Raw genomic sequence first — 14,186 nt, 5'->3', positions numbered from 1 at the left:
GGGAAAGGGGGTAAAGGCTTGAACATGTAACAGGAAATTATGGTTTATTGTTGTGGCTGAATTAGGCCTGAAAATGCTTGCAGGTTATGTGTGCAACTTCATTAGGAAGAAGTTTTGGAGATATCAAATGGGCTGTTGCTATATTGGTGGGAAGATATTGCCTGAAAAGTGAAGTCTTGAGGTGTGTAATGTGCTAAGTACAAAAAAAAGAATTCTGATAACTATGCAGTTATTACGTTCTGCTGTATTTCTGATAGGGCAGAGGATGAAAACCAGTTGCCTTCATTTAGTGCAATAACGGTCCAACTTACCTGCTGTGGGGGAAGGGTTTAAGTGAATTCTGAGCTTACTGCATCCTGATCTTTAGAAACATAGATTATTCTCTTTAAGGCAATCAGGGTTTTGTGTGTGTGTTGAAGCACATATTTCTATGGCATTTATTGATGTTATATTTTATAATTGCTTTAATGGAAACCACCCAGAGTGGCTGGGACAACCCAGTCAGATGGACAGGGTACAAATAATAAAATTGTTGTTGTTGTTACTGTTCTTACTAATGCAATTATTAATACTTTTACTTACAATCGCAACCAGATGAGCAATCCTAACGTCTTGGTGATAGCAAAAACTACTTTTTTTGATGAGTTGCCTTCCTCTCTTTCAGCTTGCCTTACAATCAGTATTTCGGAGGAGTGTCTGCTTTGAGCAAGGGACAATTCCAAAAAATCAATGGCTTTCCCAATAATTATTGGGGCTGGGGTGGTGAAGATGATGACATTTATAACAGGTAAGGCTCCTGTGTCTCCCAATTAATATAGATTTCTTTCACTGTTTGGAGAAGGAGGAGGAGAGAGGGATTGCTCGTCTGGCAAACAGAAATGTTTGAATAAGCAGGACATTCGTCATAGTGTTGACACTGAATCCCATTCCTTGTGTGCACTTACTATAGGAGGCGCTTCTTAACATCCCATAGTTGACCAAGAAAGTGGCTGCTTAGAAGCATGTGCCAGGAAGTGGTGAAATAAATCCCGCTGGCTATGTAACCTGTCTCCAGCTGCCACACCTGCAAATAGCTTAACTTGTTTGTATTTCAGCTTGAACTCCAGACATTAGCCTGCAGTGGCTGGTATCCAAAGAGGGCCAAGGAATGGAGCTCCTCCATTGTTTCCCTTTTCTTCCTGGCTCGCTGTCAAACGGAGCTGGCAGAAAGCAGGAGATCCTGGGACAGTCTGGTGCTCTACGCTGCGCTGGGGTCACTGTTCTCCTTGTCTCTTTAGCACCGCTCACGAAGCTGCAGAGCAAACGAGTCTGTCTTCCCACTGTCAGGGTCAAGCCTTTGGCAGCCAAGTGTTTCCATTCAGGCTCTTTGAAAGCTTGCTTCCTCTCCACTAGTACTGTAGGGAAGTATGCTGTTGGTCTTTGGAAGCTCCAGGAAGTCTTTACATAGCAAGGCCAGGATGTTCACAGTGGCGTAGCGTGGGTTGTCAGCACCCAGGGCAAGGCAAGTAATTTGCGCCCCTTAACCTGTGGATTTGCGCCGCCTAACCCTAACCCCCAGATGTTGCGCCTGGTGCGGCCGGCCCCCCCTGCACCCCCCACGCTACGCCACTGGATGTTAATGTCTTTGGAAGAGTAGAAAAAGTGGGGAGTATGGATTGCAGGCACAACGGTATGGGAATTTTTTTTTTTTTTAAGATATACTTTTTTATTAGTTTTTTTTTAACATATCATTTTCAACAGTAATTAAACATACTTTTACATCTTATTCAAATTTTTTACTTCCGTCCATCCTGTCTGAAAATTTTCCAATCTAATCTCTCAGTATGCATTTCTTATTTTCCCTATTACATTTCAAACTCATAACCAATATCTCTTATCTTTTTCTACTTTGTAACACTTCGTATATTTCTCCTTACAAAACTTATTGTAGTCCTGCTAGCGTAATTTGTTGCTCTTCAAATAATTACAGTTGCTCTTCAAATAATTCATATACTTCTTCCAATCTTCTGTAAATCTCTGGTCCCACAAGTTTCGAATCCTTCCTGTCATTTTGTCCAATTCTGCATAGTCCATTAATTTCGTCTGCCATTCTTCTTTCGTCGGAATTTCTTCTTGTTTCCATTTCTGGGCTAACAATGCTCTTGCCGCAACAGTGTGGGGATTTAAGATGCCTAAGTCTTAAATGCTTTTTTAAAAAATGTAGATGGTGTTTTAAGAATACTGTCAAAGGAAATGAATTCACTGTTTCGTTTTCTTAAAATAAAGGTTACTGGGAACCCTGGCCAAACTTCCTTCTCTTTTAAGTGTGCTGAGCACAGGATGTTGGAACTGTCAGAAGCCAAAGGAACTCTGAGCATGCTCAGAAGTATCCTTATTGTATATTTTCATTTCATTTAAAGAACGGGCGTTCCAGTAATGGCAGAGGGCCGTGTTGCAAAACGTTAAGCCAAATGTTAACTCTGTTAAAAGTTAAAAGCAGAGTTGCAAGACCAAGAGTACCTCCTTTCCCCTTTCCACTGTTGCTCAGAAAACCTGCTTTTCAGCCCTCAAGCCCTTTATTGCTAGGCTGAAGACATGTTTTTAGCTACTTCTTATTTCAGTGCTCCTTAAGGTGAGCCGTTCTTTACATGAGAAGGTAAACGGCTCTTGACAATTATTTATTTAGTTAGTGCCACTTCTACCCCCCTCACGCCCACAGCTGAAAAACACAATGTAAGCACAAAAGTTGGGGAGTTGGGAAAAGTCGTCCAACAAAACTAAAAGTCAAATGAAATGGGTTGTACGGACTAAAAGCCAGGCTGAACTGTAAGAGTTGGGGGGCAGGCATGGAGGCTTGTAGGCAACCCAGAGCAAAAGCATCCCGACTATTGCTTAAAGGAAGAGAGCCCCCAATTCCTTTTGGAAACGGTTCCATAGTTGAACTGTTCTTACCACTTCTTAAACTGCAGTACACAAACTAAACACAGTGCCCCGGACGGTGACTGTACACACATCCGAAGCACACTTTGCCTCTCAAAGAATTCTGGGCACTGTGTTTTGTGAAGGGTTGCTGGGAACTGTGACTCTCTGAGGAGTAAACTACAGTACCCAGAATTCTTTGAGGGGGGGAGTACAGTGGTACCTCTGGATGAGAACAGGATCTGTTCCGAAGCCTTGTTCGCATCCAGAAGCGAACGCAACCCACGTCCGTGCTTCTGCGCATGCGTGGGTCGCGATTCGTTGCTTCTGCACATGCGCATGACGTCATTTTGATCGTCTGCGCATGCGCGATCGGTGAAACCCAGAAGTAACAGGCTCCGTTACTTCTGGGTCAACGCAGTGCACAACCCGAAGATAGTTACCCCCAAGCTACTTCAACCCGAGGTATGACTGTACTTCAAATGTGTTTTAAAGGTATAGTGTCTACACAGGCAGTGTCTGAGTAATGTGGAATAAACAGTAACTAATACTGCTTATGACTTGGAAACCACAGTTTTGTTAACGTGGCAGGAGCCTTGTGTGTGTGTGCGGCAACATAACTCTATACCTACCAGAAGGAGATGATAGCCACAACATTTCTGCAACAGATATCAAGGCCCTACTTCCTAGGCACAACAATTCTCAACCTCATACAGAGTAGGAATATAAAGCAGGGCCTGGCTGGGAAAGGCAGTTTCTGAAATCCATGGAGCCTGGTCTGGGAAGAGCTTTGAGAACATAAAGGACATAACATTATGGAGCAGGGGACAGGCAGAACAGTTTGTTGAACAAAAATTGTTGTAGAAGCCTTCCAAGAGTCCTGGCACTTAATCTGTATTTCCTGATGCTGCAGCTGCCAAATATCTCTTGGATTACTAATTATGACTGGGGAAAGTTACATTAGAATTTGCATTTTTAAGAAGATGTTGACTTCTTTCTGGATCAACCTTCAGCCCAATACAGTGAGGTAGTGCCATCAGAATTCACAGGGATTGAACCAGCATGTAGACAGAGTAAAAACTGATCTATATATCTCCTTTATATATCTATACAGTGGTACCAAGGGTTACATACGCTTCAGGTTACATTCGCTTCAGGTTACAGACTCTGCTAGCCCAGAAATAGTGCTTCAGGTTAAGAACTTTGCTTTGGGATGAGAACAGAAATCTGGCTCCGGTGGCGTGGCAGCAGCAGGAGGCCCCATTAGCTAAAGTGGTGCTTCAGGTTAAGAACAGTTTCAGGTTAAGTACGGACCTCCGGAACGAATTAAATACTTAACCCGAGGTACCACTGTATCTACTTGTGAAAGTGACTTACCTAGGGGTATTGCATAAATTGCTCTGTTATAGATAATAATGAGATAAGTACTATAAACATAGCAAAATAAGTGATAACATTATTTCACTTTCATTTGATAAACTACTTTCAGCTGGACTGCTATGTTTTGTTCCATGGGCATCTTTAAAGCGGGGATGAGGAAACTGTGGCCTTCCATATGACGTTGGACTTTATAGTACTCCTGACCATTAGCCATACTGGTTATACCAGGGGGTGTTCAACAACATCCGGCGGGCCACAGGCTTCCCATCCCACCCCTGCTTTAAAACACGCCTGTGCTTTTATGTAACAACAGCCTCTCTATTTGTGTGCCTTTTGCAGGATTGTTTTCAAAGGCATGAGAATCTCCCGCCCAGATGCTGCAATTGGGAAATGTCGGATGATTCGCCATTCGAGAGACAACAAAAACGAGCCCAACCCACAGAGGTAGGGTCCCTTCTTCATTGCATCCTGTACAAACATTTTCAAATGGTGGTATTGGGTGGCAGCCGGTGGTCTCTCTCATGCTGCTAGCGGGCTTTATGATCTAGCAAGGCTTCCTTCAGTGGGAGGTGATTTCCTCCAATTCCCCCCCCCCCAACAAGCTCCCATACTGTTCAGGAAGTTCCTTCAAAGCAGACCTTGGAGGCTCACGGGGGGCAGGAATTCGCCAAAAATAAAAATAAAAATTGCCTAACTTGATTTCTGAAAATGGTAGCCGTGACTGGGTGAAAGGAGATTTCCATCAGCACGAAGGACACCATTTTGCTGGCTCTCCTTTTCTTTAATTTAAATATCTAACAGTGAAGAGCCTTGTATGGCCTGCTCATATTTAGAATTGGTTGCTGGGGGGGAGCAAGGCGGGGGCTGTCTTTTTACAACGGAAAGGGTGTACAGGTGAGGGTACATAACCCTGCCATTCTCCATCTCCCTCTCCCTCTGCTCAGCAGTTCAAATATTTTCCTCTCTAGCCCAGCTCCACCTACACATCAGAGCTGAGCTTGGGAGAGAAAGATGCTTGAAGTGATAGTTCACAAGGAAGTGATTGGGGGTGAGGGTTCTGTTGTCCACCTTTTATGTAAGAAAGTGAAACTACTACACTTCTTTTAGATGTGAATGAAGCAGGCACACGGGTGGAAAAGTCTGCTCCCTACCATCGTGTTTACTCTGGCTTCTCGGCTCTAAGCCAGAAGGAAAAGCAAGAGATTGTTTTATGCCCCTTTTCAGCCCAGAGTCCTAACTCTTCCTTGTGAAACTTGAAAGCTTGCGCCGCATCTTGAAACTATTAGCTGGTTCAATAAAATACGGTCTCCTAGATTTCTGTGTCATATCAGCACAAATGTTTATGTTAGGTTTGAGCATTCGGGACATAAAATATTTTGTTCTCTTCGTATTAGCCCGAATACCCTTTCAAGGAGGCAAAAGAAGGTTCTATTTGCAAATGGAGATTTCTCAACAGTGAATCTCTCTTGTTCTTGCAGGTTCAACAAAATTGCTCACACAAAGGAGACGATGAACTCTGATGGCTTAAACACTCTGAAATACACAGTAGAAAGAACTGAGAAATTCCCATTGTATACAAAAATCACAGTGGATATAGGATCACCAAAAAGCTAGCATGCCAGAGGTGCAACAGAAGACTTGGAGAACCCTAAACAGGGGCTGCTCATCCTATCAGAATTTTATCCCTGCTGTTTTATTACAATCAACATGAAAAAAAGGATGCCTTATTTTGCCATTCTGAGGCCTTCCAGTTGGATGGACAATTAAGAATTTTAATCTCAAAACTCTTGCTATGTGTGTCTCTCTTTTAAATTTTAGAACTGTTTGTAGGAGTTCATAAATATGTCAATTTTTCAGGGAATAGTAGTGACATATGGGCAAAATCCACTGGGAAGTTTTGCTGTGCTAGCCCCATAAGAAGGTCTGAAAGTTGCCTGAAGGCACCATCCATCCATCCATTCATGTGGTTCCTCTGTGCCTCACTGGGGCTTGCGCAAGAGATTTGCATCGTGGACGGTGCCCATTGCTTACTGCGATGTTCTCCACTATAAATAGCAGTAGCACAAACTTGGGAAATACTTCTGCTTTAAAATGGATGGTGTATTATGCAATTATGGGCCATTTCCCCCCATTCAATTTTAAAATTGGGTAATATTTATGAAAATTCAGTGCTGTGGTTACCGTATGAAGGACTGGAAAATGCTGCTAAAATTGTTTTTGAGTTTACCTCTTTTGATACAGCTCCCCATTCTTGCAGACAGGATTGTTCTTGTCTTCATAGCTATTGAAACACCTAAAAAGAAAAAAGAGGGAAGAGAAATAGGATTATCAAAAAAAGGGGGGGCTTTGATTCTGTTCTGCTGGCAGAGGGAATTTTAATATCTTGGGTCTCTTTTTCCTGAAAAGTGTCTTTGCATGACAAAAATATTTAGGCTCTGACTCCGAGAGCAAAGTTCTCAACCCAGTTATCTGTTTGATGTGGGTTTCTGTCCACCACAGGGAAAAAGCACAGTGAACTGGACTGCACAGTATTTGTTTGAATCTGAATGGATCTTTCTAGCCTCCTTGAAGTTGATATTGAAGTTCTCCTTCTGTCTTGGGGCAAACTGAATGGTTAGAGAGATCCCAATACGCATGCTATAGTCCGGAGATCATGCAGTGCTTTCTCCCTGCAGAGGGAAAGAGGTAGAGGGGCAGAATGCAAGCCTGAGACTTGGGGCCAAACATATGAGTTGTGGCCCATGGACACACAAAAAGCATTCCGCGTGCATTTTGCCCTGTTAAAAATTCACTTGCTTACCTGAGTCAGTCCATCTGTGTTGTTGTGTTAGCATTCCTCTTGTGAGCACACTCGGCCTCTTCTTGATCACTGGCAAACTACTGCCACACTTGAATGAATGGGCCAGGTATTGCTCAAGGTAAGTGCTTCACAAAGCCTGAGGAGCACTGCCTTGTGTATTGGAAGGTCAGGCAACGTTCACTGTGCTTCCCAGTTTGCGGTATGGGCTTGCCTCTAGAAGCACGCAGAGTAGCAGTGTGTGCAGCGCAGCCAAAGATTTCGCAAGCCAACGAAGCCCATTTCCATTTGTAAGGCAGCGGCACCTATGCAAATAGGTAGGATTTCAGGGAAGGCGCAGCAGTAGATAGACTAAGGACCTGGGGTTCACTAAATAAACAGAAACTCTATGAAAGCACCTTATTAAGCAGTGAGTAGGAATTTGCGGGGGGGTTGGCTGCACTATGCAGCTGGGGCCTAGGCTGGCTCTGTAGTCTGTAGCAGTGGATGAACCATTGACTTGTGATGTAACTCCCTGGCTTGAGGTCAGTATGCCTACAAAGCGTCATTGTCAATGATGCCTGTAAGTCCTTGACATTGGGGGGTTTGGAATGACTTGCATAAGTACCATTTCTTGACTGCCTTATGCGTGTATGCTGAATTTCATATTCCTTTTTTACTGTTACAATGCAATCTGTTTCTCACTGAGGAATGGCAAAAGGTCTGTAATTCTGGGTTCATAAGGTAGCCTCTCTTTTTTTAAAAAAAAAAAATATTTTGTCAGATACGTTTACTATTCTGAGGACTAAATACTGTATAAATGTCAAACAAACAAAAATTATTTTCTTTCTTGCAGTGTTGTATGTTAAAACGTGAAATTCGCTGTTTTTAATTTTTGCAACATGTTATTGAAAAGTTTGCAGGGGGTTGTATATAAAACCTAATAGCATGTCAACACCATCAATACAAGCTGCAGGCAAAGTCACATTTAAACCAGACTAAGAAGGGGGTTTGTGCACTTTGATTTGTATAAACCATCCTTGTGGTGCTGGTGTGCTTCTTAAAAAGGTGGCCTTTAAAGTATACTGCTTGAGGAGATAAAGACATCTCCTAAAATATTTTTGTGAATTCTCAAAATGTCCGTCTGGATGCCTTGGAAACTCAGGTCGTGTTTGGATGTTGTGTTTTCTCCCTGCCCTCTCTGTACTGTCTGTGTGGAGAGGTGACATGATTGCAGTGCTGTTAGGTTACAAAATTTAGAATCATAGGCTCATAGAATTGGGAGGGAACTAGATACTTCTTCCAGAATGTCAGAATCTGTGTTTATAGCGTCAGGCGTGCTCAAAAGCATTCACAGGACCTTCTTAGGACTCCATAAATGAATGAGGATGGGCTTTAACTTTAGCTTTCTGCTGCACAGCCTCCTATTTCTGTGGAGGCACATAAGTCAATTCACCTCATTTTATGCCTTGCATATAGAAGCATAAACAAGGCAGAGACTTGCGACACCTTATAAAGACCAACAATTTTAATTATGCCAATAAGCTTCTTGTGGAGAGCTTCATCAGATGCATGAAGTATAATTCTGAATTGGCAAGCAGTTTCCACGTTCCTCAGCAATCTCCCAGTATCTCCTCGGGCGACAGCAGCAGTCGCCGCTGGAATACTCACTGTTCCTCACGTCCAACCTAGTTTTAAAAGGATGGGGCCCTTAACCTGCTTTCCTGCCCTCTTGTAACCTTTGGACTTTTCCATTCCACTTCCTCAGCTGTGTTGCCAAAGGAAAGCTACCCACAAATCATCTAGTCTTGGACAAATTGAGATGAAGATCTGCTGCTGTCACTATAAGTTCTGCTGCTGCGGGAAGAAAATATGCTGGTGGAATTATGTTCTGCAAAGCCAACTTGCCTGTGCTTGGAGACAGATCCTCTGCTCTGCAGTCATCCACCACGCTTCTCCAACTCATCCTCTTGCACTGAGGCTATTCAGCCATGTGAGGAACAGCAACCATAGTTTGCTGGCTGCGGCTGATTGGAGTTGTAGTCCAAAATAGCTGGAAGGAAAATATTATGGACTTCTCTCCTCCCTCACCCCAAATCTCCATGGCTCCTCTCTCACTCTGTAAATCACAAAAAGAAGTGAATATCTAAACCAGGCAACCTTGCCTTTACTCAAGAGCAGGATCCCCCTGATCATTTGAGAGAATCTTTTTTCAAGATTAAATATCTCTGAGGGGATCTCATGCGTAGTCATTAATTTCTCTTCACAGTGAGAAGAGTTGAGGAAAGGAGGGTACAACCCTGTTCTGTGGAGAATGTTGCTCAAACAGGTCCTGAGTTTCCTAACTTGAAGAGGTTTTGACTTATTCTAATTGGATAATTAGGGGTGGGAGGAATACAAAGAATTGAGCCCTTTTTTATTTAGCTGGTAATGTGTGTGTGTGTGTGTGTGTGTCTTTCATTCATGCATGCATGTTGGGTTTAACTTCTTTATTTATTTCAACATACTGAGCCAAATGCTTAGCCTTTTACTATTGGGCGTGTGGGAAGAGGGCAGAACAACTATATATCTGTAATTGGAAGTGTATGTCTTCCTCTCGTTTTAAATATGCTCATTTGTGTTTGGAGTTGACTGCGAACACTCTGGAATGTGCCTTAATTGAGAAGTAACCAGGGATTTATTTTTTTTAAGTCAATCAAATGTTAGGTGCATTTTGAACCAATATATCAGAAAATTGTAGAGTTGGAAGGGACTCTGAGGATAATCTTGTCCAACCCCCTGCGATCCAAGTCCGCAGCTCTCCCATACGGTGATCGAACCTGCAATCTTGGCGTCATCAGAACCACGCTCTAACCAAACGGAACTATCCAGGCTGACTGTAGTTCAAGGGTTTGGGGAAACTAGCTCTGTGAGGCCAGCACCCTTGACAAAACTACAGTTCCCAGTCCATGTCTATTAAAGAGGTATGATACTATTTTAAATGTATGGTGTGAATATGGTATCGTTTATGAGGAAGAAATACCAGTAATTCACTTTCCAAGTAATATGTGAACAGGCCTTGGAACCCAGCTGTATGCTTCAGTATGGTGGGTTTTTTAAAAAGTTATGGAGATTAGGGCCTCCCTATTATTTTAATGTATCCAGTAGTTAAGGAAGCTAAAAAAAAACCAACCAACCCGTGCCTGTTGTTGAAATAACCAGTCTTTTAGCTCTGCGAGAGCTGCTGGGATGCCCACCCTCCAGAAATAAAATTGCTCTTTCTGGAAATTTCTAGTCTTTCTTCCTCAGAAAGCAGGTATGTACGTTACATATTGCAAGCTGGAAACACAATAGTTTTTAAGAGACTTAAATATTAAGCACATAAGAAGGATCGTGCCGGATCAGGCTAGTGGTTCATCTAGTGCAGTATCCTGCTCTCATAGGCTACGTGTGGGGAAAAACTAAAGCATGTTGTTTGCGAAACACTTCTCTTTCCACAGCATAAGCACATATTCTTTTTGTCCCACTGTTCTACCTGCTCAGGTCAGTTTTTTGGGGTTTGGGGAGTGATAGAGGCACCCCCCAAAAAAATAATAATTAAAGCATGGTAAAATTGGGCAGAGCATGCACACACCTCTTTCACACTGCCTTTAACTCTCAGAATAAATTGCCATCTCTCTCCGGCTTCACTGGACTTTGGAAGGCATTTAAAACCCCTGTCCAAATCTGGTCTAGGATGTCGTTAGGGGGAGTGGGCACATTCGTACTATGCAAGCAACATTTAAGTTGCATATCATAAATAGCTTTGCTGTGTGTTTTTGTCTCTCTGTGTGAAGATCGGGGTGTGTGTGTGTGGATGTCATAGAAACCACATTGAATTACCTGAGAATACGTTTTAGCGCTCTCAGCTTCAAAGGTTTTGACAAAAGTGCCTTTAAAATATGTTCATAGCAAGGGGGGGCGTGGCAGGGGGAGGAATTGCTCCACAGAGCAGCATTTGATAAATTAGCATTGCAGTGGCTTGTTGACTTATTTTTTTTGCAAGAAACTACATTAAAGACATTGTAAACAATAAAAGTTGGTGTTTTCAATTTGACGGAATGTTTCTGCTCTTATATTTTCAGTCCTTTGGTGGTTCTTCTCCCTTAGCTCCCAATCCACATATGTTAAAACATAATTTTGTTTTTAAAATTATGGAGCTTCAGAGAACATGGGGTCAGGCACTGTTATTCAGAAGTGAATCTCAGTTGGGAAACCAGTGCTTGCCGTTCCAGGATTAGCAGTTCCCATTTAAATTAAGCCCTCTACTGAAATTAAGGGAAACTATTGTAATAATTTTTTTATTAGTTTTCAGTTGCAATCCAATAATAGCCTCATTATAACAACATCAGTTTACTGTACAATTATTAATACCAATAGTTCAAATACTGAATTACATAATTAGATAAAGTGCGCCCCCCCCCCCGCGTGCTAAATTTAATGAATTGGAATTAAGGAAAACTCTTGTTGCCACTGCAATATGACTCTGTCCCCACCTGCAGAAGTCCGTGGTCATGTATTGAGGAGTCCATGTTGCAGCTCCTTTCCCTCCCCAGCGTTGGGGCACCATTTTGGATTGTTTTTTTAGAGGTAAGAGAAGATTTAACATGTTCAAAGGCCAACTCTTTAATTTTTTGAGATGAAAATGGCCAAAAATCAGTGTGCGGTGAGACCATTGCTTGTTGATTCTTTCTGTCTGGTAAAAGGTAAAAAGTAAAGGACTCCTGGATAGTTAAGTCCAGTCAAAGGCTGGAATTGCGGCACTCATCTCGTTTTCAGGCCAAGAGACCCGCCGTTTGTCCACAGACAGCTTTCAGGGTCATGTGGCCAGCAGGACTAAACCGCTTCTGGCACACGGAACACCGTGACAGAAACCAGAGCGCATGGAAGCGCCGTTTACCTTCCCACCACAGCGATACTTAATTATCTACTTGCACTGGCTAGCTTTTGAACTGCTAGGTTGGCAGGAGCAGGGACAGAGCAACGGGAGCTCATTCTCGTCAGGGGGATTCAAACCGCTGACCTTCCGATCGGCAAGCCCAAGAGGCTCGGTGGTTTAGACCACAGCACCACCCATGTCTATCTGGTGTAGTAAGATGGTCCAAAAAGGATGGTCAGCTCTCTCCTTTCCACCTTCTAACCTCTCTCCTCTCATGGAATCATAGAATTGGAAGGATTATCTAGTCCAACTCCCTGCAGTGCAGGAATCTCCGCCAGATCGTCCATGACAGCTGACCATGCAACCTCTGCTTAAAAACCTCCAAGAAAGGAGAGTCCCCAATCTCCCAAGGGAGTCCGTTCCACTGCCTTAATAGCTCTTAGTATCAGAACTTCCTAATGTTTAGCTGAAGTCGTGGGCCACATTCCCTTGAGAAAAATCTGTTCAGGTTCCTGGGTCTGAGATGGTTGGTGCCTCCTCTCCTCTGTGGGTGTGGTGTGCAAATGCTTCACCTGTGCCTTCTGTGTGTTTATAACTTTTGATCACCCAGCTGTGATAACTGTTCGGCTCCATGTTCCTAACATTAATTAACTAGGCCTGCTTTGTTGTGCACTTGAACAGAGCTCCTGGCCTCCGGAAATCTTGACTTCATACGCAGTACCAGTGGCGTAGTGTGGATTGTCAGCACCCGGGGCAAGGCAAGTAATCTGCGCCCCCTAACCCGTGAATTTGCGCCCCCTAACCCTAACCCCCAGATGTTGCGCCCGGTGCGGCCGGCCCCCCCTGCACCCCCCACACTACGCCACTGCGCAGTACATATTTAAAGCACCGTACTTCCTCCCCACAAGGTTTTGTGAGAACTAGAGTTCCTTAAGAGTGCTGGCGATTGTAGCTCTGTGGAGTGTAGACTACAGTTCCCAGAATTACACTTTTTAGGAGGGAAGTAATGAGATTTAAAGTGCTTTAAATATGGGGTGCCTATGCAGTGGCGGAGAGCAGACGGGGGTGGGGCTGCGTGTGTCCTGGGGGCGTGGTGCGCTGCCCACAGGGCCCGGCATGCTGCCTTCAGGGGCATGGTGCCCAGCATGGGCAGGGGGGCAGCTGTGATGGCACCCAACTGCACTGGGATCGCGCTGCCAGGGGCGGTGTGCTCCCCCCGCACTCCTCCTCCTCCGCCACTGTGCCTATGCAGCCCTTATAGAAGAGTTTGAAGAAGAAGAGTTTGGATTTGATATCCCGCTTTATCGCTACCCTAGGGAGTCTCAAAGCGGCTAACATTCTCCTTTCCCTTCCTCCCCCACAACAAACACTCTGTGAGGTGAGTGGGGCTGAGAGACTTCAGAGAAGTGTGACTGGCCCAAGGTCACCCAGCAGCTGCATGTGGAGGAGCGGAGACGCGAACCTGGTTCACCAGATTACGAGACTACTGCTCTTAACCACTACACCACACTGGCTCTCTTATTTTTGCAACCTCCACCTTCAGAAGATTTCACCGCACATTGCCTACATGCTTTGCACCCCCTAGGACTAGAAACCTGCCTTAAGTTTTAAAAAGTGATTATTCTTTGCAAGTGATTATTCTTTGCAAGTGAAATCAAGTACAGTGGTACCTCGGGTCAAGTACCTCGTTCCGGAGGTCTGTTCTTAACCTGAAATTGTTCTTAACCTGAAGCACCACTTTCGCTAATGGGGCCTCCTGCTGCCGCCGGAGCACGATTTCTGTTCTCATCCTGAAGCAAAGTTCTTAACCTGAAGCACTATTTCTGGGTTAGCGGAGTCTGTAACCTGAAGCGTATGTAACCCGAGGTACCACTGTATCAACTTTTTCAGGACTTGTACAGAATTGTGGGCGTATGTGCAGCTCTGGCTATAAACCAGCAGCATGGGAGAGCACTGAAAAGGATGAGTTATACAAAAACATCTTTCATAAGGTTAATGGTAACGTTGATAGAATTCTACAGTGGTGCCTCGCAAGACGAAAAGAATCCGTTCTGTGATTCTCTTCGTCTAGCGATTTTTTCATCTTGCGAAGCAAGCCCATTGACGGATTAGCGGATTAGCGCTATTAGCGGCTTTTAGCGGCTTATCTGCTGATTGGATCAGCTGATAAGCGGCTTAGCGGCTTAGAAAAAGGGGGGGAGGGGAAAAAACCAGCAGGAACTCGCAAGACATTGT

The 14,186-nt window shown here is 43.9% G+C and overlaps 1 protein-coding gene across 1 annotated transcript in view; it reads left to right on the top strand.

Annotated features, from left to right (window-relative positions):
• The window catches only part of B4GALT1 (beta-1,4-galactosyltransferase 1), a 47,889-nt gene extending 38,153 nt beyond the window's left edge, over nucleotides 1-9,736 (top strand). The window contains exons 4-6 of the mRNA XM_082205126.1: nucleotides 665-787; nucleotides 4,618-4,722; nucleotides 5,757-9,736. Coding sequence (XP_082061252.1) covers nucleotides 665-787; nucleotides 4,618-4,722; nucleotides 5,757-5,892 — 364 coding nt within the window. The 3' untranslated portion in view covers nucleotides 5,893-9,736. The remainder of the gene's footprint in view (nucleotides 1-664; nucleotides 788-4,617; nucleotides 4,723-5,756) is intronic.
• Nucleotides 9,737-14,186: the final 4,450 nt, after the last annotated feature.

Source organism: Podarcis vaucheri, assembly GCF_965113315.1.
Source record: "Podarcis vaucheri genome assembly, chromosome: 17".
NCBI classification, from domain to species: domain Eukaryota; kingdom Metazoa; phylum Chordata; class Lepidosauria; order Squamata; family Lacertidae; genus Podarcis; species Podarcis vaucheri.
The sequence above is the reverse complement of the archived record's forward strand: the minus strand, read 5'-3'. Positions and strand labels throughout refer to the sequence as shown.